This window comes from Xiphophorus couchianus, chromosome 22 (genome assembly GCF_001444195.1).
Source record: "Xiphophorus couchianus chromosome 22, X_couchianus-1.0, whole genome shotgun sequence".
Taxonomy (NCBI): Eukaryota; Metazoa; Chordata; class Actinopteri; order Cyprinodontiformes; family Poeciliidae; genus Xiphophorus; species Xiphophorus couchianus.
The window spans coordinates 10,869,674-10,896,667 of NC_040249.1; the positions used below are offsets into that span (position 1 = coordinate 10,869,674).

General features: G+C 40.9%; 1 protein-coding gene across 5 annotated transcripts in view; it reads right to left on the reverse strand.

The window, feature by feature from the left end:
* Nucleotides 1-2,114: 2,114 nt before the first annotated feature.
* The window catches only part of pax2a (paired box 2a), a 37,712-nt gene continuing 12,832 nt past the window's right edge, over nt 2,115-26,994 (reverse strand). For 4 of the 5 annotated variants that reach the window (XM_028005951.1, XM_028005952.1, XM_028005949.1 and 1 more), the window contains 5 exons: nt 20,993-21,168; nt 17,744-17,864; nt 7,963-8,064; nt 6,640-6,726; nt 2,115-4,605 (listed from right to left, as the gene is read on the reverse strand). In XM_028005951.1, the coding sequence (XP_027861752.1) occupies nt 4,529-4,605; nt 6,640-6,726; nt 7,963-8,064; nt 17,744-17,864; nt 20,993-21,168 (563 nt within the window). In that variant the 3' untranslated portion in view covers nt 2,115-4,528. The remainder of the gene's footprint in view (nt 4,606-6,639; nt 6,727-7,962; nt 8,065-17,743; nt 17,865-20,992; nt 21,169-26,994) is intronic. The other variant, XM_028005953.1, reaches the window with a different exon arrangement.

Below are 26,994 nucleotides of genomic sequence, written 5' to 3' on the forward strand. Positions count from 1 at the left end.
ACCACTAACCTGAAGTCCTGGCACTATGTTTCAGTCATCGTTCTGTTAGAAGGTATATCTCAATTTACATTAAAACGTTTAATAAAATTGGCTTTGTGAACTGCTGTTGAGCTGGATGTCAAGATCCTGACCTGGAGACTAAGAAATTACCAAACCAGAGAATGATTCCTATGCAGCATGGATTTACCTCATGTCTGAAAGTTGACTTTGCTCATAGTTTTAAGGCAGCTTTCAAACTTTTCTCTCCAAGTTAAATGATTTATAATTCATATGGACTCAATTCATTCATTAGCAAATGAGGGGTTCACCCACACAGGAGCCTATAAACTGGACTGTGCTCAGGTTAGTGGCATTACCTTTTTGCTGTATGCCACTAAAGGTTGTCTCCACCCAAATTTGTAAATACAGTAAATCTAAAGCCAAATGGGATTATATATAACACATGTTGTGTGGGGTGCGTGGGGGTGTGTTTGCTACATATAGGGCCATGTGAATATACAGACAAACTTATATGTAAATGTACCTGGCATGACAGAGATAGACTTGTGTAAATGTATAAGTTCATCCTCTAATAGGATGCGTGGTTACTTCATAAAATTTTAATGTTGTGTATTTTCAAATGGAATTCGACAACTAGTCTGAATTGTTGCATATAGTCTGTTTCTTATATAATGCACTTTATCTTAATATTTTCTTCCCTGAGTTAAGTTTTTAATCTTTTTATTAATCTTAGGTGATTCAGGCTGCACCGTATGGCAGGGTAGCAAACACTGGATATCAGCTTTGACTGTAATTGGGCACATTCATATTTGCGTTAATCAAAATGTTCATTAATGCACAATATCTCCCTTCAGCAAATAAAAAAAAAAAAGTTACTAAGTTAGTAAAGTTACAAAGTTTGATCCAGTTTAGGAAGATTTAATGTTTGTCTTCAATCCAGCCGATTGATGTCTGAAGCTTTTATATTTTCAGCTCTTTCCCCAAGACTGTTTCCACCTGCTAGCTGCGGCATATTTTTGCTGTATAAATTATCAGTGACAGACATGAATCACACCAGAGAGGCCAAGCTGTGGGGCATCAGTGGGCCAGGCTGACAATGAGGGTGAAGTGTTTGAGTAAGTCTTGCGTGTGGCCCCGTTGGCCCCATGGCAGGGGCCTCTCTGTGTCGGTTTGAGAAGCCCCAAGGATGACAGGTGCTTTTCGTAATGCCTAACTGATGAGAGCCAATCAGTGCGCCGCCTTCTGCCTGGTGTGTGTGTGTTTCCTCTGCTGTTGTTGTCATCTGGACCTGCTAAAGTAAAGATGAGCTTGACTGACAGATGCAACCGGGTTCACAGTTTATTGGTTTCTCAGAGAGAGCCAGATATGCCAATTTAGACAGGGTAGTGACAAAAAAGTTCCCATCTAAATGGAATAATTTTACCACTGGGAATTCTCAGCTGGGGGAAGAGGAAATGCATGTGGGGGTGTGCCGGCGTGTGTGTGTGTGTGTTTTATCTTTTAACAAGCCCTGAATGACAAAACATAGGACAGTTAGGGGCTGACAGAAACAACAGCTTTTGATGCTTCACGGGGGATCCATGAAATAAACAATAGGCAGAGGAAAGCAGAGAAATTGAATTACAACTGACTGCATTTGTACGTTTCAGAGTGAGAGTACGGCCGGAGCGGCGGCGGCGGCGGCAGCAGCAGCAGCAGCGGGCTATGGCGAGATGAAACCAATGCATCATTAAATAGACTGGAAGTCAGAATGCTCTCCTGCCTTCCCAACTATCCTGCTTCTTTGTTTAGCTCTCTTCTGTCAGCCCATATTCACAACGACGTCCATAAAACTGTTGTTCTTTTTACGATTGACACGGGCTAATTAAACAGTAATCATCATTCACATCGTTTCTTCTTACTGCCTCACAAAAAATACACTTCAACATCATGCCATGAAACTTTGTGTATTTCATATTTTAGCGTAATAATCCATAAGTGCATTGTAGTCCTGACTATTCATAAAACCAAACGTCAATAAGCCCTCAGGAGAGACTCTCCCACACCCGCTTCAACCTTGATCCTTGAATCACTTCTTATGGGGTTAATAATGAGCACACATCAAGTCAACAATGGACATATAAAAGAATTTATTTCTCATGTGCACAAAAAAAAAAAAAAGAATTGGAACAGAACTGAAAAGGAACAATGATTGAGGCCACGAGGCTTTCCTTATAGATTTTCATCAGATCCTTTTAATGTCCGTGACACTTGTCCTGTATCATCTTTTACAGCAGCGGGTGACCCGGTCCAGCAGAGGTCCTCCACGTCCGGGAGGAAAGACCACGTTGTTACATTTTCAGATATACAAATCCCAAGTGCAATTTGTGGAAGATTGCTTTCAGATTGAGTGGTGTTCTCTTCTTTCCTGGTTCTCTTCCTGACAGCAGGTTTTAGCTTGGTTGCCCATTGTTAATCATAGAACAGAGAGATGGTGGACAGTTTTGTGTCTGAGGATTCCGTGTTTCTGCACAAGGAGATGATTACACCTACAAACAGCAAACAGGATGACATCTTTGATTGTTACCCAGGACTTCTTCGTGAAAGGGAAGTGAAAACAATTAAAGGAAAAAAATTAATTCTCACCACGAGTTGTTTGAATCCTTTAGTTAACCTTTGTACTGTTCTCCATGGGGACCGGTTATTTTGAGCCCGACAACAAAACAGCGACAGAAAGCCATTCAACTCATTGCATAGTGACATAAAACACCATCATGACAACAAATCAAAAAGGAAAAAAAAAAAATAAAAAAAGCAAAAACGACAAAAGACAACCTATGTGGATGTTAGCATCTGAAACCTGCCACTGCTATATAGCCATAGGTTATACTTTCCTCAGAGCAGAACATCACACTGAGACACAAATGTAATGCACGTTTTTCTTCTTTTTTTTTCATGAGCTTCAGTGTGTTTATCTACAAAGGGAGCTGGTACATTAGTACGATACTGCAGCGGTGTTTCTGTATGATGTTATATATTTACAGAGACAAATTGTCTTCACATTATTCACACATCTTTCTAAAAAGCAGCACTTAGTTTGCAGCTGTTGGAATATTAAGCCACTGGATTTCACCTTCCTCGCATGGATTATGTCGTTCACCTGTCTCGGCGTACATGTTGAGTCTTGACTCATTTATAAGATAATACTGAAATATTAAACTTACTGTAAATAAAATATTAAATATCAAACTAAGTCTTTGGCAAAGGTGGTAGGAGGAGTAGATTCACAGAATATTTCCCCCCAAAACAAACAGTCAAACAAAAACAAATGCTCAATTTCAGTCTCTGTGAAGAGAAAAATATGACTTCTACTAAATAGGTGTAAGTTAAGGTTGACAAAACAAGCTTGTAAGGCAATTATTGAAGCTAATTTATGGTTATTCTTGTCACAACTGCATCATCTTTCTAAGCTTTGGGGGCATCTTGTGGTTTTACTTATGCAACTGAATCAAGAGGCTTCATTTAGTCAAAGAGATCCAGGATGAATTGTTTGTGTTTAACTTAGCTATTATTAAACTGAGATTTTTAAGTAACTGTTCCTCAAAAAGACGATAAAAAAATCAATTAAATGGAGTTGTTAGTGCAAAAAAGAGCAAAGGAACATGACAGGAAACAAAAAAAAAACAATCCAGAAAATCTTTGATAAGTTTGTTTACATAAAAACTTTGACAGAAAAATCCCTCACATTGTTGAAGTATTTAAAATCCTGACATGACCCTTATAAATTCATGGTCACCACACTTTTTTTTTTTTTATACTTTGCAAAATAATTTACATTTTTACATCTGATTGTTTGCCACAGGTGCGACGTTGCTCTGGGAACCAAGGATCGGTAAACATCAAAGGACGTGCTGATAGCTCAGGATGGGCAGGAGAAGAAGGACGGCCGAAGGAATTATGTCAAAGCACCAGAAAAAAAAAAGGTTTGTTTTACTTTAAATGTAGAGAACCCATCTCTTTTAGGTGTGAAAATCAGGCCCGCAACATTGGTGTAAGTTGCTACATTATCAATCTGTGGGACCACCATCAATCACTCCTGGACATGTCTCTTGAGAGCAGACAAAAAATACTGCAGTTTATTACATAAAGAAGTGTGAGGATTCATGAATAAAATAACAACAACAACAGCAACGAAAAGACAAAAGAAAAAAATTTATAAATCCCACAAACATTTTTCCACATGGTATTCTTCACACAGTTTTTTTCTTCAGTTTATATTTTATAATATATATATTTATAGATTCTGTTGAAGTCATTCTGGAAATGTTCAAGCCTGTGAGGAATTTACAGGCTCCAAACTCCTTCGGGACCCCCTCCACCCCTTGCTCTGACCCAAAATGCGTAAAAGCTAGAGCTGGGTGCGCCAGCTCCAGCCTCGTTCATCCTTCGTCTTTATCGCATAAGATGAAGAGGTCCCAGTGTTTCTCAGACGGGAACAACGTGGAGGTTGAAGCTCCGGCCCTGCAGGTTGAGCTGGTCTCCGGGGTGACTAGTGGCGGTCATAGGCAGTGGCAGCAGCGGGAGGCGCGGAGCCACGGGATGCGGCACTATAATAATAAGGGGAACCTGAAAGTTAACAGAAGAACGAGCCGTTGGAAACCGTTGGAAACATTATGCAGGACAACTTTCTCGAAAAGGAAAAGTCACAGCTTCTGGTGATTTTAGTCGTTTATAAAAGAGCATAAAACACATTTAAATTAGATCAGTTACAGTGCCTTGCCTTGTACCTTGTCCCTGTTTCTTTTTTTTTTTTTTTACATTTTGTCCCATTACAGTGTACATTAATACGATTTGTGAAATGAAAAGATATTTATTTATTTATCAGTTTTTTGTAAATCACAAGTATTTACAAATAAATGACAGAAAAGTATGCTAAACATTATTCAACCCCACTGTTGCAAATACAGTTGAAAGTCTTTTGGGTTAGGACTCTACTTTGGACACCTGGGGAATAAAATCTCTTCAAATTTTCATTTGCAAATGGTTTTAGACTGCTTTAAAAGTCTTGCCACTAATTTTGATTTAGATTTAAGTCTACTCTAGACTTTGACTAGGCTTCTCGAACATATGAATATGATTTTGTATGTTTATAATTAGTAATGGGATTTGATTAAAGGGGCTGCACAGTGGCGCAGTTGGTAGCACTGTTGCCTTGCAGCAAGAAGGTCCTGGGTTCGATTCCCGGCCGGGGTCTTTCTGCATGGAGTTTGCATGTTCTCCCTGTGCATGCGTGGGTTCTCTCCGGGTACTCCGGCTTCCTCCCATAGTCCAAAAACATGACTGTCAGGTCAATTGGTTTCTCTAAATTCTCCCTAGGTGTGAGTGTGTGTGTGCATGGTTGTTTGTCCTGTATGTCTCTGTGTTGCCCTGCGACAGACTGGCGACCTGTCCAGGGTGAACCCCGCCTCTCGCCCGGAACGTAGCTGGAGATGGGCACCAGCAACCCTCCCGACCCCATTAGGGACAAGGGTGAACAGAAAATGGATGGATGGATGGATGGATTTGATTAAAATCAAGTTAATTGCAGGGTCTGTAATTTATATTTATACTTGTAATACATTTTCTATTCAAAAATAATTTTTGCAGCTAAATTATTAAATAAATAGACATATAAGCTCAACACCAAAGATATTCAGTGTCTCTGCTTTCCTCTGCCTATTCTTTAAATCAATAAAATATATGTGATTAATTAATGGACATTAAAGCATTAAATTTCCTGGACCCATTTATTATCTCTCTTCTTCTGGAAGTTTAGCCTCCATCCCAAACTAATGCCTTTTGCAGCATCCCAGATGTTAACATCAGTAGGTTAACCGTTTTTAGTTTTGCATTATCCATCCTGATAGCAACTCCACCTTTCCTAGCCTTGCTGTAAAAAAAACAAATCCACAGGATGATGCTGCCATCACTGTGTTTCATTACTGATATAGTGTGTTCAAGATGTTTTGTTCAAGGTGCTTTTTTAGCCTCATGTAACCAAAACTCTTTCTTCCACATGTTTTCTGTTTTCCATGTAGTGGCAGGTTTGCATTTGTGCCACACTTTCCATTTTCAGATGATGATTGAACAGTACTTTTTTGTCAATATACCACGCTCACTTTTAAAGGTCGATATATTTTTTTATAACCTTATGAGCTATAAATTTATCTACAACTTTCTCTCTCACCTGCCTCATCTTTTCCTTGATGTTCTTGATGCTGTTTATTCACTGATGTTCTCTAACTAATTTCTGAAGACTTTATAAAACTGATGGATTTACACTGAAAACGATTTACAGACAGATGGACTCTACTTAATTGTTAAATGCCTTTTTTTAACTGACTGGATTTTATTTAGGTTTTCAGACTAAAGAGCCCTGAACATAAATGTGTGTCTTATCATACATTTAAAAAAAAAAAATTGTCAAAAAATAGAAAACCATTTTTATTCTTTTACATTTGGTCATAATTTTTCACTACTGTATGTTGGTCTGTGGAATAAAATCCCAATCAACATGATTTAGGTTCATTATTTTAATGTGGGAAATTGTGTAAAAGTTGAGCGTGTACACGTACTTCAGCAAGGCCCAGTAATGAAGACAAAGTCAGTGGATGTACCTACTCAGTAACGCTGGATTACTGAACCTCCAAGCCTCATTGTAGGTTGTGTATTGGGGATGAGAATAAGGGTTTCCAGAAAAGTCACCCCCTGGTGAGAAAACAGAGACAATCAGTTAGAGGAGATAACTGTAAACAGAAAAATATGTGCATTTTGCATTGTACGATTCATATGTATTTATCATCCCATCAAGTCACTTCTGTTTTAGCAATCTTCTTTTTAAATTCAATTGTCTCTCCTCTGCCCTTTTTACTATAAATCCAGGATTCCTGTCTGTCTGTTTAAGCACTGATCCTTTTCTCTAGCACATCGTAATACATTCAGGTTCTCTCTCTCCGTCTGTCATGTCCAGTTCGTAGGGATTTCAGCATATCCCAGAGTGATGTCCAGGGTTTCCAAGTGTCTCTTCCTTGTAGGACTATAAAGCCTGGCCGTTCCATCAGCAGGCAGCTCCATTGTTTAGGGTCAATCAGTAAACCGCGCAGAAGCAGAAAAAGTCCACAGATTATGGATATTGAAGGTATTTGTATTTTACTTCTGAAATAAGGAACATAAAATTTTGGCTCAACATAATCTTCTTTGAAAATTGGTAATGCATACACTCCAGGTTGTACTGTAAAATCTGCAAGACTGTTTTGAGTGCTGCCTCCTGCGGTTTGAGCTGCGTATGTCTTTAAACAACAGAGGCAGTTGTGTCATCTGCTGTTTGGACTACAGATTTACACACACTGGCAGCTATAGCATCCTCACTGCTGCTCGTGTAACTCGAGCTCGTCCCTGAGAGAGATAGTGATTTAAATATTTACAGGCCCTCTACGCCTCTGTGTTCTGACCCTTAACTGTTTGCTGTGAACCTGAACTACAGGTTAAGTAGAGGGGAAAGAGATACGCTCTGTAGCCCTGCGTGTCCGTGGAGGCGAGGAGAGGAGCACAGGCAGTGTTTATCGACGGGGCTGGTGACAGCGCGCCGCATGTGGAAACGGCGAGGGTAATGAGCGCTGGGAGCTGGAGTGTAACTGAGAGGAACTGTCCTATCTCACGGCCGCTGATTGTGGTGATCGTCTATCGAGTTCATCTAATGTCCTCATCCACAGACGCTAACCGCACGGTACCCGCAGACTTCTAAAGCTATAACGAGCTCGCTTCAATCCAGGAGCAAAGCTCTGCACTCTTTCCGCTGCTGCTTTTGTATCTTAATGTTTGGCAAACAGGTGTTTACTCCTAAATGACCTCAAGCTCTGTGAGAGTCTTTGAAAGGAAGGTGCATTGTGCTTGCTAGCAGTACAATTATCAGGATGCCAGAAAATAAATAAATGCTTGACCTACCAGGAACCATGCCTGCAAGTGTGGAGGTGGGGTAGCTGCCTTGTCCTGTGGGGGGGACATGGGGTGGGTAGCCAGGTAAAGTGGTGCTCGCCATTTCTCGACCTGCAGGTACAAATTAAGGTGTTATAACTAGCATACTTGAATAGAAAAACCAATTAAACAAATTAAATACAGTATTTTTAGTGTAGTATTGAACATTTTAGCTGAACACAAATTCATTATATTAGCAAGATTAAATCTCAATTATTAAAGAATGTAGGCTTTCTTAAAATACTTAAATAGAAATTTAGATTGTATGCACAAAGAAGAATATAATGTATTTAAGTGAAGCACCATTGTGAATAAAACAGGTATTTTTTTTAGATATATATTTTTGCAATGCACACCAACAAACAATAAATGTATAAAGTGAAGTACAGAGGTGGTGCCAATAACTGACGTAAAGAAATCTAATTTATTGCTGCAAAATTAAAATAGCTCACAATTCTTTCTGGACACTTATTTGGTTAGGGCTTCTGTGATGTGTCACTCATTTTGTTTGAGTGGCACAACCAAAATGAAGGCCAAGCAGTGGAAATTGTCATCCTCAGCCTCAGAGTGTTATGTTCATAAAATCTTTATCCATGAATACAGGAGAGAAAATTACATCAAATGAGTTACAACATGTTATCATTAATTTATTACGTCTCTGTCTTCTTTTGAACCCCCTTTTTAAAGGATTTCACTCTTTTCTGGCCTACACCTCAGATAATAACAAGATTACATTTATTGGTAAAATAAATAAATAAATGAAATGGGGCTTGCAGCATTTTAATGTCCTTTCCCCACAAAAGTTGTAGTCGCAAAAAATCTGTCTTCACATATTCAACCCGTTTATTTTTAGTAAACGGGTACTTGAATTCATAAACATACATATTGCGATTCTTAAAAAAAACAAAACAAAACTGTAAATCTAGATAATTTTTTAATTTGAGTTAAAGTTTAACTTCATCCAAATCAAAACGCATAAATGAAACTCCTTAAGATCGCATGGCTTTTGCTTTGCTCCTGCAGAGCTGCAAAATCATGAAGCTTATTCCAACTCTATTGGAGTAAATTTGTGTAAAACATTTGTATTATAAATAATATACTGCAACATCACATTAGTTATTTAAGCTCAGCAGCTAAAACTGGCAAGAACATTGTACCAGCGAGAACTATCTCTGCACTCTGCTCCATATTCAGACTTTTAATTAACAGTGACAACACCAGGTCTGGGTAAGTAAGGGTGCCTGGGATCCAAGCCAGTCCCAGGCAACAGCTTCTATGCTTTTGCAGTCATCGCCAGCCCTCCACCCTTTTTGCACCTCCCCTGACCCCCCTGACTTTGACTCTGTCACGAGGCTGGATGGACTAGAAGGTCTATTGTTAACCCAAGAGATGAGCAGGAGGTCAGATTTGGAGAGCAGCTTTGCTGAAAGGGGAAGAGCCTAGCTTCTGATAATGAGGGCCGAACAGTCAGTTCAGCTCCTGTATCCACAACAGTAGAGCCAAAAAGCAGCATAGGAAGGTGGCTGTTTTAATTTGGTGCACAACCAAGAATTGCTAAACGGGCAAAAGTGAGCACAGAGAGGTAAATCAGCTGGATATTTTTCGTGTTTTTATTCGGCTATCGGGCCTCATGGGTTAGGCTGTACCTGCTATAAAGGGTTGGCTGGCATACTGGCTGTAGCAGGGACCGTGGGCATGGGGAAGGTAGCTGGGAGTGGAGGCATCTACAGAGAGGCTGGACTGGTGGGGTAAGATGTCAGCTAGAGCAGAATCCCCAACAGAAGAGGGGGTGAAGGGAGCAAAGGATGCCTCATGGGGCTCCCGCTTTACACACATGGAAGGCGGATATGACGGGTGAGAGTCTGGCAGGTGGAAAAAAAAAGAAAAACTTGATAGGATGCAGACATACATTGCCACACGTTCTGTACTTAAATTTGAGTCAGTCACACATGCAAGATGAGATGGAGGTATGAAAAAACACACAATAAGTATATTTTCTTATAATAGATTTAGACTTTACATATTTCAGGAGTGAGGAATCTTACATGAATACTGAACAGAAAAGCAGCATTTAGTGTCTGATTTGTTCATTTACATAGCTTATGATAATAATCTTATACGCACCCCGAAGTAATTCATCCAACTGAGTGTAAACATACACCAGTGAAATGTTGCAGGAACACGTCGTGCCTGATCAATCAAGCTCAAACGCATAAAAAATGTCCCTATGGTTTTGGGAAAACAAACAGCATAATCTCACGGCTGCTCTCTCGCAGCAGAATAAGCAAACAATCAGCTCGCAGGCAGCTCAAAACATCAAGCGTTGATCTAATTCAGCTGATGAGTCCTGGCATCTTTCGGTTTTCATCCGGCTCTGCCTCTTGAACCTGTGCAATCAATGTGAGCTCTGTCTCTCTTCGGTCCCTCCACACCGTGCAGCAGAGCCCTACTTCTGTTTGCAGGAGCCTGAGATGGCTCTTTCGCCCCTCCCGACATCATGATAGCCTCATTAGCTGCTTCCCCCATCATTGTTGTTTTACAACAGGACTGTGTGTTGCGATTCCTCATTAAGATAAGGGCTGAAGAGGGATTTAACACTGTCAGCTCTCAAAAGCAAATGCACGAGAATACGGCAACACAGATGAGTGCTTTGTAGCAGCTTTTCCGTAACCCTTTCATAGCTCTAAATGTTCACTTGAACAAAAAAAAAAAAAAAAAAAACAGACAACGAATGACTATAGAATAAGATTCGCTCATTAAAAATGGCTTATTTGATATCAGGTTGAGTCATCTTAGGATTTAATTGGATAGACCAAAACTTTATCACATGCCAAATCCAAGTAGGACGTATAATTTTCAGACATAATGGCAACAACCTGGTGCTTAACTTTGCTCTTCAGTTAATTTATACCCACCATGCACTCACAATAAGTCTTCAAAGTTACAACACCTTTCAAAAGTCTTGTTACCCTGCAGGCTGATCGTAGCACAAAGCATCTTCAGCTAAACATACAATAAAATTGCTACACAAGGTTTGTGTCCCAAATTCATGATTGCTCTGAATTTCCTTTATAAAACATAAAAGGTCAGATAGAAAAGTAAGGCAGTGCGAAAATAGCATTAAAAAAAGTCACTCTAACCGCTTTAATGTTTGCTTCTTACACTCTTCGCTGACAAGCCGTACAGATTTTGTTTCAACTACATGTTTCCTACATAAAGACCACTAATGATGCACCGCCTCCAAATCATCACTTTCCGTGTATATAGTCACAGGCTTCCATCTAAAACTACGCAAAATTGACAACTGCTTGAATATTCACAAAAATATATTTACAGAACCACTGACATTTCTAAGATTTCAGTTGTTAAGTTTGTAGTGCACTTTGTTCTTGGCCTCCCCTTGGACTAAACGTCAGCATCAATCTGTTTTGCCACCTAATCAGGATTCATATTAAAAGAAAATATTGCAGGCATGGTAATAACTGCTTACAATGGGGAACAAATTTACAACCAAGTTATGACAATATTGTATCTCGGAACTTAAATGAGAAAAGGGAGATGAAATTACAAGGAATCTTAATGCTGCTTAGCAAATTATCACATGGAACAGGCAGCTTTCAGACAGCCTGTTTAGTGAAGTATTGCATCAGATTGTTGGTGGTTCAGGACGCATTTGTTTGCACTCCATTCGAGACCTCCAGCGTTTTCTACAGTTTGCTTCTGTTTTCTGAGCACCTGGGCAACCATTGTGAAACATTCGGTTGTTACGGAGCGTCAACAACTGATACAAATGCTGCGTTCAAGACCACTGAACTCTGAATCTAATCAGACATGGTGCTGCTTATTGTCCTGGAGACGAGGCAGCACCGGGGGGAAAAAAGGGAGGCTGTCAAATCCCGGGGCCTGATGATGGAGATGGAAGATAAACTTGGAGTCCATGGGGACCTTTTTCCCTCTGCAAACACATCTCTGCGAGAGGAGAGAATGGTATAGAGTTCTCCAACATCTGTCTCCGCTCGACCACTGATACCACATCTACAGACCCCATCAACCATAGAAATAAACTGTTAGGAAACCTGTACCAATCCTCGGAGAGACGCTTTCAGACACAGCAACAACTGGCTACTCTCAAGTGAGCGTCTTAGTTTTAAATGTACATAGAGGAACTTTGGTGCACATTGTTTGCTAGAGCAAAAAGTTTTCATCCCTTTGAGTAAAACTTCCAGTGTGTGAACTCAGCAAACATGTGCTTTTGCTCACTGTTTATGTGATGATTTATGACTATTTACACCAAGAAGTTGAACGTTGCATCCATTTTTAGTTGAGCATAGACCATTTGCAGAGTCAAATGCCCTCACAGTCCACAGTTTTAACATAATTCATTATCAAATGTGTGCTTAAAGGTTAGCATGAGTATTAAGGGAGGAGGAGGAGGGAAAGAATTAATTTCTAAGCTTGGGGCTGCAGCCGTTAACTGAGCAGCGACGAACCATTTGTCACCAGGCCACACACCAGGCTCCGCAGGTTAGGTAGCTGCGTATTGTTTGCAACTCAGCACAAAAAAAAGCTGGTGCTGCCAAGTCATAAAAAGGAGCCTCTATTCGTTTGTGTGTGTGTGCAGCTGAAATGTCCTCTAAAATAAAGCACTCAGCTCTTTCAGCTGATTGGGTTTACTGTTTGTCACTCAGTGTGGGTGTGAAGTGGATGCAAAAAAAAAAGACAAAAAAAGAAAGATAAAACTACCAGCTTTATTTTTAACATCTGCTGGAGTTCACAGGGGCGCGCATTTACACCTCAGCCTCCTGGAAGGCTCTGCTGAGAATGATTATCTAACCCAGCTTGCAGCTCACTAAACTCTCACTAGTTCTATTCCTGTCAACTCAGAAAAAAAGTGTCTTAAAATGTCGTTTGTTCCATGTACTAAACTCTTGAATGGCTTATGAAAAACACAACCACATTTAAACATGGACAGAGAGGGTCGTTCTCCTTTTCAAAGGAACCTTGTTAGAGTGCATTGCGACATCAACTTATCACAGTACTAAAAGATTTATAATAATAATGTGGCTTATTTTACTAGTTAAATGAAAATAGGGTGGACATTGAGTTTTTCAACACAATGATAAATGGAAACAGGAAGGTTAATTAGCACAGAAATGACTCCAAAAACGTTTTTCTTCATTCTCTAGATATGGAGAAAATAGAGAAATAGTGCAAAGAGAATCAGAAAAGATCCCTCCATCTGTATGCAGCTTTGTGAAATGTTATGGTAGAAGACTAAGTGTTGTCCTGATGCCCTTATTCAAAGCATTAAGGCAGCCACGTATTGTGTCTCTTTGTAAAACCTATTCACCATATATTTTTACTTAGAATAATGCAAAAATAGATTTATTTATTATAAGGCCTTTTACACATATGTAAAAGACACTGCATTTGAATATTTTATTAATTGGATTAATTTACTAAAGTGGGCTGCACAGTGGCGCAGTTGGTAGCACTGTTGCCTTGCAGCAAGAAGGTCCTGGGTTCGATTCCCGGCCGGGGTCTTTCTGCATGGAGTTTGCATGTTCTCCCTGTGCATGCGTGGGTTCTCTCCGGGTACTCCGGCTTCCTCCCACAGTCCAAAAACATGACTGTTAGGTTAATTGGTCTATCTAAATTCTCCCTAGGGGTGAGTGTTGTGTGTGAATGGTTGTTTGTCCTGTATGTCTTTGTGTTGCCCTGCGACAGACTGGCGACCTGTCCAGGGTGTACCCCGCCTCCCGCCTGGAACGTAGCTGGAGATGGGCACCAGCAACCCTCCCGACCCCATTAGGGACAAGGGTGAACAGAAAATGGATGGATGGATGGATTTACTAAAGTGCAATGTTTTTTTCATCATTAACTAATATATTGCATATATTTAATAATCCTCCTAAATTCCATCTCTGTGTGTGTGTGTGGTTGTGTGTGTTTGCGTGTGCACGCCAACTCTGTGACATTGCTGCCACCGTTCCTCCAAATAAACTGCATCATTTGACCCGTTAGGGTAAACAGAGGACACAAAAGATGGCCGACTTTGCTTTCTCTTTGGGGGCCCCTGGAATGCAAAACTAAGCAGTTCATTAATCATTCATCTTTAATAGATTATGCAAATTCCAGGACATAAAAATCAACAAGATCAATAACGGTATGCATTTTAATTGGAAGCAGAAAACATTTAAGGAATGAATATAATCTCATAGCTCCATCCAGTATGAGAGCATAATTTATTGATAATTGGATTCCAGCCTAAGTGAGGAAGGTAATTTAGCAGTTTCTCAGCCTTGGCATACATTCCTATTTACAGGGTTTGCTAATGGCATAAAAAAATAATAATATCGCGCACTAACAACCTACACACTGCTTCATGTGTTCCTTTGCGTCATTGAAGTGATAAAGTTTACTGGATATTACTTGTGAGTTTAATTTTGTTTGTGTTCAGAGCTCCCATATACATTTTTTTAATTAAATGGCTGCACTGATGTGTTCTGTCAAATTGCACTTCTTGAAAAGTTTTGCCTTCTCTTAATGCAACCTCTTTCCCTCGGAGACATTGCTTTAGGAGGCCCCAGGCCCCCAGGTGGACTTGAAGGCCACCTGCTATGAGTTTGCTCCCCAGAGCGAGACCGCTTTCATAGGAGGAGCCCTGCATAAAAGACAAAAACACACCTTTCTTCTCCTGAAGCCCAACTTTCCCGGGCAAAGCTACCTCCCACATGTTCAGGAATAAAAAGGGGGTCTTTCTTTTCCCATCACTCCATGCCCAAGACGGGGGCCAGACTAGAGGGATCATATGAGATGGGCGACTGCAGTTTTTCAATCATGCTGTCCTCTTTCCTGACCAGCTCACACACATACACGCCTACACACATGTGCACCCCCCCACACCTCCTTACACACACACACACACACACACACACACACACACACACACACACACACACACACACACACGCTGACTTTGATTCCCACTGCACCATTATGGGACTTTTATTAAAACCCTAGCGTATTTAGAGAGTCAGTGTGGCCCTCAGTAAACTTAACCTCTCCTGGGAGAGAGCTTTGACCATCACAATGAAACAATATGTCAATTATCCAGGTGGCTATCAGCCTGGACCGCAGAGCTAAAGAAGTCATACAGCAATACAAATGCTACAAAAATACCTGATTCACTGCATTTACAGTGCCTGCCTGCTGACTCTCAGAGGAAGGTAAAAGTGAAAACGTGCCATCAGTTTGAAGGAAAAAAACAAATCTTTGCTTTTTGCCATTTTACTTCTGTGGTTGTAGCAAGCTAACCAGCCACAGTCCTATTCTAGCTGCTGTCAGTCAAAGAGATATGATAGTCTTTGATGGCAGTGCGAGGACAGCAGCTGTCTGTCCTGAGAAACACTCACAGTCAATCTGTTAGCAAGCCATTCTGGGCAAACGGCAGCCAGTTAGGAGGCTAGAAGCAGTAATTGTGAAAGACCTGTAGGATCTAATGGGCTCAGGCAGTGAATCCACCTCATTCTGTGCCTCAAAGATGAACACAACATGCTTTACAAAGTGTGTTGAAAGAGATTTTTCACTAAGCAGAATCGAAAAATTTGTCTGAAGGATTATAAATTTGTAATTTGTACATTATCTGCAGTGTCTTGCAAAACACCTTCCATAATTTCATTTTACAACCATACAATTGTTTGTTGGAATTTTATGTTATATACCAAGACAAAGTAGTGCCTAAGTATCAAGAGAGGAAAATAATTTCCGACTTTCAAAAATATTTGCAAAGTGTCTCTCCATGTTGACAAAGTTTTCTATCTGAGAAGCAAATACTGGCATCTCCTCCTAGGTTACTAATGGGCTCTTGGCCATTTGTTGGGTATATCTTTACACCCCAGGTAGCTGGAGAAATGACAACTTGATATCTGACTTTTATGCCTTGCTGAGGCACCTTAAATCTAGTAGTTTTTTTTTTTTTATAACAGTGGATGTCACTACAGTAATAATTAGTAGCAAAATTCCTATCACAACTCTCACTATAAAGCTTGGCCTTATAAGTGTTACATTAATAAGCTGCCAGATAAGTTGGAGGGCCATGTCTTGATGGGCCTGTTGTTGTGTAATATTGATATGTCCAACGTTTAGAGTGTTATTATATAACCTAAGCCTTGTTTAGGGTGGTGAGCGTAACGGAAACCCTGTAAATTCTAGACACTAACAGGTACCATAGAATTGCACAAAAATCCGTGAGGGACGGCGGAGTCCCTGCTCGAAATTCCGTGAAAGAGATGTACGGAGCCTTGTACCAGAAGCCCATTAAAATGCTGTCTACATCGTTTTAAACTGTGTGATTGTGAGCGTGAGTGGGAATAAAAATAGCAATAGGTATTTTGTCCCATATAACACAGTAGGAGTGTAACAGGTAAACCTTCTATGGATGCAAACTCAACTAAAAACCCACCTGTTTAGGATTGTATTTGAAACGTAATCAATTACAAATTTATTGATGGAACCTGACTTAATGTCATGTTTTGATTGTTGATTCTATGTTGCATTGTGTTTCTGTGTTTGATATGATGTAAAGCACTTTGAAATGCCTTGCTGCTGAAATGTGCTATACAAATAAAATTTGATTTGATTTTGATTTTGGTGGGGCCAGTAGTACAAAATCTTCCTGGAACCAGCGGATTGCCAGTTCTGTCTGTCTCGGTCCTTGGGTAAGACACTTGCCTGCTGGTGGGGGTCAGAGGTCCCAGAGGCGCCACTGCATGGCAGCCTCACTTCTGTCAAACTACCCCAGGGCAACTGTGGCTACAATGTAGCTCTCCACCATCACTGTATAAATGTGTGTGAAAGGGTGCATGCCTGACTACAGTGCAAAGAGCTTTGGGGTCCTCTGGACTAGATAATGGGCTTTACAAGTACAGGTCATTTGCCATGTTTCCCCTTAACGGTCATGACGACACTGGTGTCCTCATGGACCCATTGGATAACATGTAAGCATTTTCTGCATGGCAGTTAAGGAGTTAAACTTCTCCACAACTTTGACCCTGACCGTTCCAGTGAAATTCTTTGTCTTCATGATTTTGTTTGTTCACTATTTGTTTCCAACAAACTGCTGATGCCCTCACAGGTTGAATTACACCTTTATGACTTTATGACTTTTGCTTGGAGCATCACAGTAAAGGGGTTGGCTACAAATGCATGGCAAACCTTTCCCATTTTCTGTTGCATTTTAAAGTGTCATATTCTTTTCGTTTTACAACTATGCAACATTTTGTGTTGGTCAACCACGTTTTATTCCTTATAAAATATTTGGAAATTTTTTCCTAATGTGTCAAAATGCACACAGATTTAAAGAGAATAAACACCTTTTGCAAGGCAAGGAAAAATAAAAAATCCTATGTCTTTTCTATTCCAAAATTTGGGTTGTGAAAGTAAAATCCTCCAAAAAGGGGAAAATAACATTGTGTTCAGCATCTTGGATTCTGCCAATGCTTCTTTACTGTAAATTTCACAGAGCTTTTTTTATACCATGCTTATATATCTTTTTACGTAGGAACTCTGGGAAGTTAGACTGGTCAATGGAGTCAAGGGAGGAGTTTTTAGGGAGCTAAAAGCACACAGAAGACATTGTTCTGCTGTGTTCCTCTCACTGACTGAGCTGACCACCTCAGTGTAAGTGTCTTTCACTGCTGCACCTGCGCGCATTCTTTTAAGGCCCAGTGCAGCATGAATCAGATTGTACCTGTCACAACAGAGTAGCTTTGCGAGACACTGGAAGCGAGGTCGGAGCTGGCACTGGTGGAGAGGCTGGGCTTCACATCTTCCAGGCTGGGATTCTGGGACGGGAGGGAGTACTCATTCGCCTGCAGACAAACAAACACACACATGAGCAGGTGGCAATCAAAGACATGCAGCTCACTCTGCCTTCATTTAATTTCACATTCCACCAGATCGGGTCGCGATCTGATTAATATCGCTCATGCACTGCACACAGGCTTATTCTAGATGCCAGACTCGCAGCAGATATCCCAGTTCGGGTGACGTTACAGAGAATATGATTGAGTGACACCTCCTGGTGTAGCTTGGATTCTCTCGCACAGGATATTTCCTGCAAATTCCATGAATATCAGCCCTGCCCGTGCTCCCCTTGCTTCACTGAGACCTGTGATGATGTATGCATGCATTAGGGCTTGTCTGAGAAGATGGCAGAGAGGGAGAGAGGGATGAGAGAAGGATTGGAAGAGGAGTGAAAGGACGGGGTGTCAGCTGGCTCTTTGTGCTCCACTGCAGTCATCCCTGTGACCAGTCAAGGGAGGAGACATTCAGGGCTTTGTTACAGGAGAGACATGTGGTGTTTTTTTTTTCTTTCTTTTTTTTTTTATCTTAAAAAAAAAAGGAAAAAAATATGGGGGATGTACAACCTCAAATTCTGCCTTTGTGCCTTACTTTCAGGAAAAACACATGAAAAGCGGATTTTACATTTTTCATTTTAGGTTTTATGATTTTTTGTATGCCTTTTATTTGCTTTCTATTGGAAGCATTTTATCTCAGCTGCCACAAAACCCATCTTTTGCATTTTGCAAATCTCATTATGTCTCAGTGCTGTGATAGACACCTTGGTGTGATCATATAATCTCTTGTTTTGTACCCCTTAATCTCTGGTGAAGACTCTGTTTGCAGTTGCAATGAATCCTGTTTGTTAATGAGATGACATTTCCTGACCCAGTTCTTCTGTGAAAGGATAAGAGTCTGCGAGTGTTTGTGTCAGAGAGTGTGTGTGCATCCGTTTGTCTCAAAGTGTTGGGTTTGGGCCTGGGTGGGGGCGTATGGGGTCCCAGAGGAGCAAGCTGGTGACCCCAGTCTTGTCTGCCTCTATCCCAGATAAACTCTAATTGTCTGCTTACAACTGTTCCCTGGCACTAGGCTGGATGTTCCTCACTGTCCCGTTGGGCCTCAGCCGCACAAGAGCCATTTTGTCATGCAGATGGGATGTGGGTAGGGGCTGGGCAGAGGGCGAGTGGCGAGCGCAGAGGGGCCTGAATGACCTGACCACATGGCTGCCAGAAGTGTGGGAGGGATGAGGCCTATTCAGCCTGGCCTCTTCAAAATGGCTTTTTAATGCCCTGACGCAGACACCAGACAAGCCCCTAATAGCCTAATATCCCACCTTTTCACCAGTTTAAGAAAAGGAGGGGGTGTTGGAAATAGGCAGAAAAAGGAGGTGCACGGAGAGAGTGGAAAACAGGCTGATTAATATTACATTAAATTAAAACTGATTTTTCTGGACCATTCTGACGCCGTTTTTCACCCCCTTCCCTCAGCCCCCCTCTCGCCTTTTTAATACCTTCTCCTCCACTCTTTGTGATTGCAAGTCATTTCCAATTCGTTTTGGTATTGATCTTGCCGTAGAAATCACTTTGGTAATTAGCTGCATTAGGGGCTGTAAAGCAGGCTGAGGGGCTGTCCCTCTGATTTATCGCCGCTGTAATTCCCCACGATCGCACAGAGATGAAAATGAACTCAATTAAGGCGCAGCTAAGGCTGTGTGGGCACCCAGATAGAGTTCCAATGGAAAAATTAATAGTCGCTTGTTGTTTAACAGTCTAATGAATGTAAATAAAGCTTATCCTCTGTAATAGGTTGTAGGTTTCAAGGCTACTTTTAGGCACCAGTTCACCAGTATGCAGTAGAAGGTAATGTCACTTTTCAACCAACAAAGAAAAATAGCTTCCACACATTTTGACCAAAAACGAATAGGTTTAGAGCAGAAAGTGTTGGTGTATGTGGAGAAACTTAAACCAGATAAATCACAAGTGGCTAACATAACATGACTTGGCTTGAAAGCAGGTAAAGCCTCAGAAAAGTGCTTCTTAAAGGTTTTAGTGTCAATTTTGACATCTGCAGATTTTTGTAGAGGAAAAAAAAAAGAATAAGATGAAAGACTGTAGAGTAAAAACCTAATTAAATGTAAAACTCAGCGCTAGGCCAGTTGTTGGAATGAATTTGCTTCAATGGAATCTGGGAACCAATTGGCCACAGAGTGATGACTATGACCCAATGTTTAAGCCTTTTCTGAATAACCGGTGGTGGATATCCAGGCCATCTCTCCCAGTTTAAAGTCCCAGCTGCCATTATTCAAGCATTTATGAGAACAATTCAAGTCTTTGTCAGATATTCTCCAGAGATTTAAGACTGAATGACAATCGTATTTAAAAATACCACGGTGTAATGGGGTTGCAGTTTGAAAACAAATGCGTAACACAAGCTCATTGCTTAAATTTAAAATGTTAAAGTGATAGGTATTCATACTGTGCCCACAATAACTTTTATAGCCTGAATGATAGTGAAATAAGGCAGCAAAACATAAAATAAGCATATGCAAAATTTATCTGAAGTTTTTATGTGTTTATTGCACAGAAAGTTAGCTGATTTTAGCTGGAGAATTAGACAGCCTACATTCTCTGGTAAAGTCAGCAGCTTAGCTATAATAATAAAAGTGGCATGTTTCACTCCTTATGATGGACTAGGTCTTTTGGTTTTAAAAGAATTTCCAATAAAACAAACTTGCCTTTGTTTTAAATATTGTAATTGTGTGGCTGCTTCCTTTTAGGCAGCTGACTGGTGGATCACAGCAACAGGTGGGGGAGAGGAAGTTTTCTGTTGCTCTCTGTTACGTAGAACAGGAGAAAATGCAATAATGAGTTTGGCATTGTTTATGGCATCTCCAACGTTCTTAAAGTTTTATGAAAGCTGGAAGCTTTTAATATTTGTAAAAACATTTTATAACCTATGTAATATATTTTTTTACACTAGTCTGTGTCCACCTCTAATCTTCGGTCTTCCTGGACATTCTCTTCAACTTGGTAAACAAAGAGAACATCAGGCATCGGAAAGTAAGGAACCTGCTTTGTATTTTGTCCTATTTGACAGCTCAAGTGCCATCCTCAAATAATCAAAAATGAAAACATTCATTTTGTAGAAAGTGACAAACCTGCTCTGGCTTGATGTGTTCTGAAGTGGGGAAGACATCAGGGTAAGAAGGCCGTTCGAACACGCGGTCCAGGGCTTCCAGCTGTTGCTGGGTGAAGGCGTCAGCTCGCAGATGTTTCCTTAGACTCTCCACACTGCCCTGAGAGTCACTGCCAGGGCCTGAGCCATCTGAGCCATCTGAAGGAAAAAAGGAGGGGGAGGAAGTGGGCCAACAAGAAACATTACCAGTTTATTCACATGGCATTACTTTAAATAAACCATTTCTTTTATAGTGGTATATAGAAATCAGTTGGGGACAGATTAGTCAGAAACTTGAAAATCCAACATTTTTCCAATTAGTGAACCCACCATGTTCACTAATTGGAACATGGTGGGTTCACCATATTCCACACTATGTCCTGCTGATAACAACACTCTTCACTGTGAACACTGTTACTAAGTTAGGGAATCCAGGTTAGCTATCCATCAAGGCTTCCATTTGTATACCCACTGCTGTGGAGAGGGATGATGGTTATCTTCAGACATCATTGGTGCGAGGTGGGTAACACCCTGAATAGATAATTTTACGTATCATTGAGGTATGTGATTTTTTGTGGTGCTAATTACCTTTATTTATTAGTAGTGAGACAGAAAGAAGGGCAGAGAGAGAATGGGAAGTCTTGCCGAGGGGTAGAAATCAAACCGGGGAATAACTGTGATGACGACCGTACTCACTTCATTTGGTGCACCTGCTCTACCCCACATGGTGCTCCACATAAAGGTGATTAAACTAAAGTCAGAGGAGGCACAGCAATTCAAGAACAGCTGTTTAAAATGGACATATTTTCCAGGTCATGTTGAGACCTGAATGAGAGATGGCGAGGAATGCTTGAATGGTTTTTTTGTAAATCTCATAGTTTATGTGCGGTTGAGGTTTCTGTGATGTTAGACATGCTACTCCTGCTACTCTACAATGAAACATGGTAAAAACATATTAAGATATTAACTCTGTATTCATGTTTTTTTTTTTTAATTAACTGTAAAACAGAGTTTTACTGTGACTAACACTGCGGGACGATGTTACCTCAACTGACAGGGGGGCTAAAGAAACATATTCAGTGCTGCTTTTATATCTTTGTATATCATAGTTCTTACAGAGAAATCTGATTCAGCTAAAAGAGACTTGAGCAGGTCAAAGCTGCAAAATGCAAAGTTAAAAAACTCAGATTGCTCTAAATGTTCTTAGCTTCACTGGACTGAGAGGGGGTGGCTAGAAAAACTGTTATCTCCCTCTTTGTTTTTCTGTTACTTTCTCTTGCTCTCCAAACACAAACGGCCGCTCAAACTGCATCCCCCCCACCGAGTGCCCCCCAATCCCACCATCAGCACGGTCATCATCTGATAGGTCTGTGGTAATTGATGGATTACCTTCAGTGCAAATATATACTTGTAAGGGAGAGCGCGTTTCAGGAGAGAAAAGTAGGACTGCCGATTACATACAGAGCCGCTCATTCTGCCACTGGGAAATAGAGAGCCATTATTTAACTGAACTATTTCCTCCTGAACATATTACCCGCACCTCTTCTCTCTTTCCATCCCCCCACATATTGCCTGTCTTTTGGAAAGCAGAACAAAGCGAGGATGCAACATTCAGGCACCGAATGAGGATGGGGCGTTGAGGGCAAGCGTATGCATTTCCTCACTTGGTCACATACTATATAAACAAATGAGCCTATGCTTTCCTGGTTCCTCTGATCTCTGACCTTATCAACCCAGGCAGGGAGCCTGCCGCCACTACTGCACTTCTCCCACTGCTCACTCATCATGTCCTGAGCTCTGAACGAAGACGAAGAAAAAAAAAAAGAATCTTAAGCTAAAACCTCCAGCCCAGTATTCCAGGAACCTGCACTCTCCTGGCTGCCTCCCACCACCCTCCCTTTCCTTCTAACACTGCGCCACCAACAGCGGATGAGGGCTTCAGCTCCCGTACAAATCTGTCATTCTAAATTTGCAGCAGATTATGTTCTCTCCTGGGCGAGGCAGCGGTGATATATGATATGCAAGGCCGCTATTGATTGCCTGATCCGCTCGCAGAGGAGGGAGGCGAAATGAACTTGGAATGAACATCATGCCTCAACTCATTGTGCGTATAATACTCTACTTAATCCCACATTTTTCTGTGCTATGGAATTCAATTGATCAATCATGTTCCACTGATGGTACCATTTCAGGGGCGTTATTGCCATTCTGCTCGGCTGCTTGACCTTTTTTCAATGGCTGAGGCCAGAGGATGAACCCGATTCGCTCCGAGAAATAGATCCATTGAGAGAATGGAATAGAGGACGGCAATTGGGAATGAGTGGAGTGTAGATCAGAGGGCTGCGGCTAAAATACAGTACTTTGACTTTATCCTTGGGTAACATTGATAGAGGAATAGCATTTTTCCCACAATGCGTGTTTTTCCAACCATGAATTAACAACATATTTTAGCTCTTCTTCATTTCCCAACAGCTCTCGGAGAAAGGGCGCAGTGGTGTTGCTAAATGAAACTAAGCCGTCGTCTCTGGCATGGAGGGAAACAGAGAGAGTAATGACGTAGTTCAGGATTTCTGAAGTGAGGCTCTCTGAGAAGGTCATTAGCAGTTAATACCTTACCTGCAGTAGATAGCTCTTTACTTAGAATACATTTAAATAAGATGGAAATAGAGAGAGAGTCCAAGATGGATCAAGACCAAAAGAACCTTCTATGGGCTTAAACAAGCTCCAATGTAAAACTCTAGAATTCTTAAAGTGTCAAAATTATTGACAGAAAGGCCTTTTATTTTTTTAAATGAGAAAAGGGAGGTGGGGGTGTACCATCAGTGACCCTCGTGAGTGCAATAAGTGCTGAAGACAAAACATGTATACCATTTCTGATCCATTAAAAAAAAAAACAGAAATATTGAGTTTTTTGGATCAAGTGAAGTTATTGATTTTTATGCTGACTTACTTTTTTCTACTAAGAACTTATTTACGGATATCATTTTGCCTTGTTTCCACTGACGGGTACGGCACGGGTCGGTGCGGTTAAGTAGGCTATTTTGTCTGTTTCCATTGTAAAAGCAGTTTATTCAGCTGACCCATACTGCACCATTCATGGTCCCCGTTCTGTTATAGGTCCATAGGACAATGGTACAGTGTGGTTAGAGCGGAGCTCCTGGCAATACACAACACAGATTGGGAGAAAGAAATACATCACTGATTATGACAAGGCTGAGACATACTAGTGTGTTAGAATTTGGGTTTAACCCCACCTGCCCAGTGAGAGTCCAGCTGCTAGTGGAAATGCTCTCCTCAATATGTTGTACCATAAGCTAGCGTGCTGAACTGCATCAACCTGTGCCATACCCCTCAGTGGAAATGAGCCGTTACAGTATCTTTTCTTTGCACATTTCACTTAGACAGATAATTTGAGGTTCATAGGCTTCTGTTGCTTTTTTAAATAATCACTGGCTTCTCTGTAGCATAAATTGCTAAAACATTTTTGAAACTAAAGTTGTTTTAAGACAGTAGAGGTCCAAGGTGTTGGCACCTCTTGAGCTAGCAATACGCTACCGTGTCTGAAACCAAGTAATTTACAAAATGAAGACACTCACAAGTGTTATTTTATGAATCTTCAACCTTTCAGCCTCATTATCTATTGGACTGATATTTACAGAGAATTAGCTGATCAGTTACATAGAAGAAGATGCTAAAACTACTCACCACTAATCACAGTCCTGTGAAACCAAGACACGTCAAATGTTTGTTGATCTAATAGTGAGGCAGTGAAAACTATCAATAATCAATCGTTCCCCAAAACTGCTATTTTTGGTTTTTACACTGTGTCCAGAAAAGATTTACATACTTTTCTCCACATGTTTTTCACAAAAGAAAATCAATGGCATCCCACTGTCCCCTACTTCCACTTCCCACAGAGGCAATCATTAGCTTATCTGTAAATATCATGTGCCTTTGCTATAAAATTCAAAATATGTATCTGAATAAATAGCTATAACAGATTTTTACCTTTTCAGCTTTTTAGGGTTGTTGAAGTGAAAATCCCTAGCTTCAGTTATAAAAACCAACTAATCTGGATTCATACTAAATCAAGATGCAAATAGAGTTCTACAGGAAAGGTCTTTTAATGGAAGTTCACTTCAAAAATTGTGAAATATTAACTCTATATCTACTGGTATGAGTCAACCGTAATCAATAGGCAATGTTTATCATTCAGTATATAAGTAGCAATTTTCTTCAAGCCTTTCGACCTGTGAACAAATAAGACCCTACTTTCCATGATGGGATTTACTTTGGTGCTCTCCCTGTGATATAAACCTGTGCAACACTATATAATATCTATAAAAGTTCATTTAGGAACCTACTATTTGACTCGTACACCATTATTTGAGTTAGCTAATCATTAATTCCACCTCTTATTTTTTCTTACACTATTTAAAACTTGGCTGCACAGTGGCGCAGTAAGAAGGTTCTGGGTTCGATTCCCGGCCCGGGGTCTTTCTGCATGGAGTTTGCATGTTCTCCCTGTGCATGCGTGGGTTTTCTCTGGGTACTCCGGCTTCCTCCCACAGTCCAAAAATATGACTTTCAGGTTAATTGGTCTCTCTAAATTCTCCTTAGGTGTGTGGGGGGGGTGGGTGTGTGTGTGCATGGTTGTTTATCCTGTCTCTGTGTTGCCCTGCGATGGACTGGTGACCTGTCCAGGGTGTACCCCGCCTCTCGCCCATACATGTCTCGCTAACCCAGCACTCCTCCCAACCCCACTAAGGACAAGGGTGTAAAGAAAATGGATGGATGGATATTTAAAACTTAAGCAAATATAAGTAACGTACAGATTTGCCATTTTATTTTCAAATCCAAGCTTTAATGCTTCTAAAATTGGTCATAAAAGATTTCTGTTTTACATATATTATGAGATAGGTGAAATAAATCAGATCCATCTTTTGACAGTCAGTGTGTCAAGTGGAGTGTGAAGTCTGCCTGTCGGCGTGCGTCTGGGGGTGTGTGTGTGTGGGTATGACTGTCTCATTGGTTGGTTTGTTTCATTTTCTTCTAGTGTTTCTTCAACCCCTTCGGGTGTCTCAGCAGGTATTCTCTTATCACTCCCAAAGCACCAGCTGACTGCATCCCTTTGTTTTAACACCGCCGTGTGAGGAGATAAAAACAAGAATCTCCCACAGTGACGCTCACACGTTTTAGATCCGGAACACGGTTTCTTTGATCAGCTTAAAGTGATGCTTTCTGACCTTCGTGTCAACTTGTTTGTTGATAAGAATGTCAAGACGCTCATGAAGATTCGTTTTAAGGTGCCGTGGATGATGCACCAACAAGTAAAAAAGGCATCACAAGAAAACTTAAGCACACACGCTCATATAATTACAGTTGCAAGTACAAAACAGACTTGGTGTAGCACAGTGGTACTAAATGTCCTTCTTTCATCTCTCCTGTTCCTGAGATAAGATAACTCAGAGAAGACTAGAGGAGGAGGCTTGTTTGAAAGGCAAATGAATTCCTACACACGGCCCGGCACGCTCCATAAATCAATGACATGCGGGGTTTTCCCAGATCAGAGGCTGCGAGCCAGCCCTTCGCGTATTGGTCCTGCGCTGATAGGTGAAATGATGCTATCACAAATTGTGGATCATTTGTTGATGATTTTTAAAATGCTGTTGAGCTAAGGAGAAAAAAAAAAAGACAGAGCAAGCACAAACAAACCGGTATACCCAGAGGGTGAACACTCCTTCCCTGGAAGCTAGCTATATTTATGAAACCTCTGAAGCGGAAAGGAGAGAGCTGGGTGGGGTGGTGATGGTTGGGGGGAGGAGGGAAGCAGAGAGGCAGCAACACTGCCATGGCTGTTAAGATCCTGTTATGTTGTGGCGTGTTTAAGAGCTTTATTAATTCGATTCAGCACCACCAACCAATGTACTGACAGTCAGCAGGCACACCGATGTTGACTTGATATTTGCTCTCACTGCAAGGACT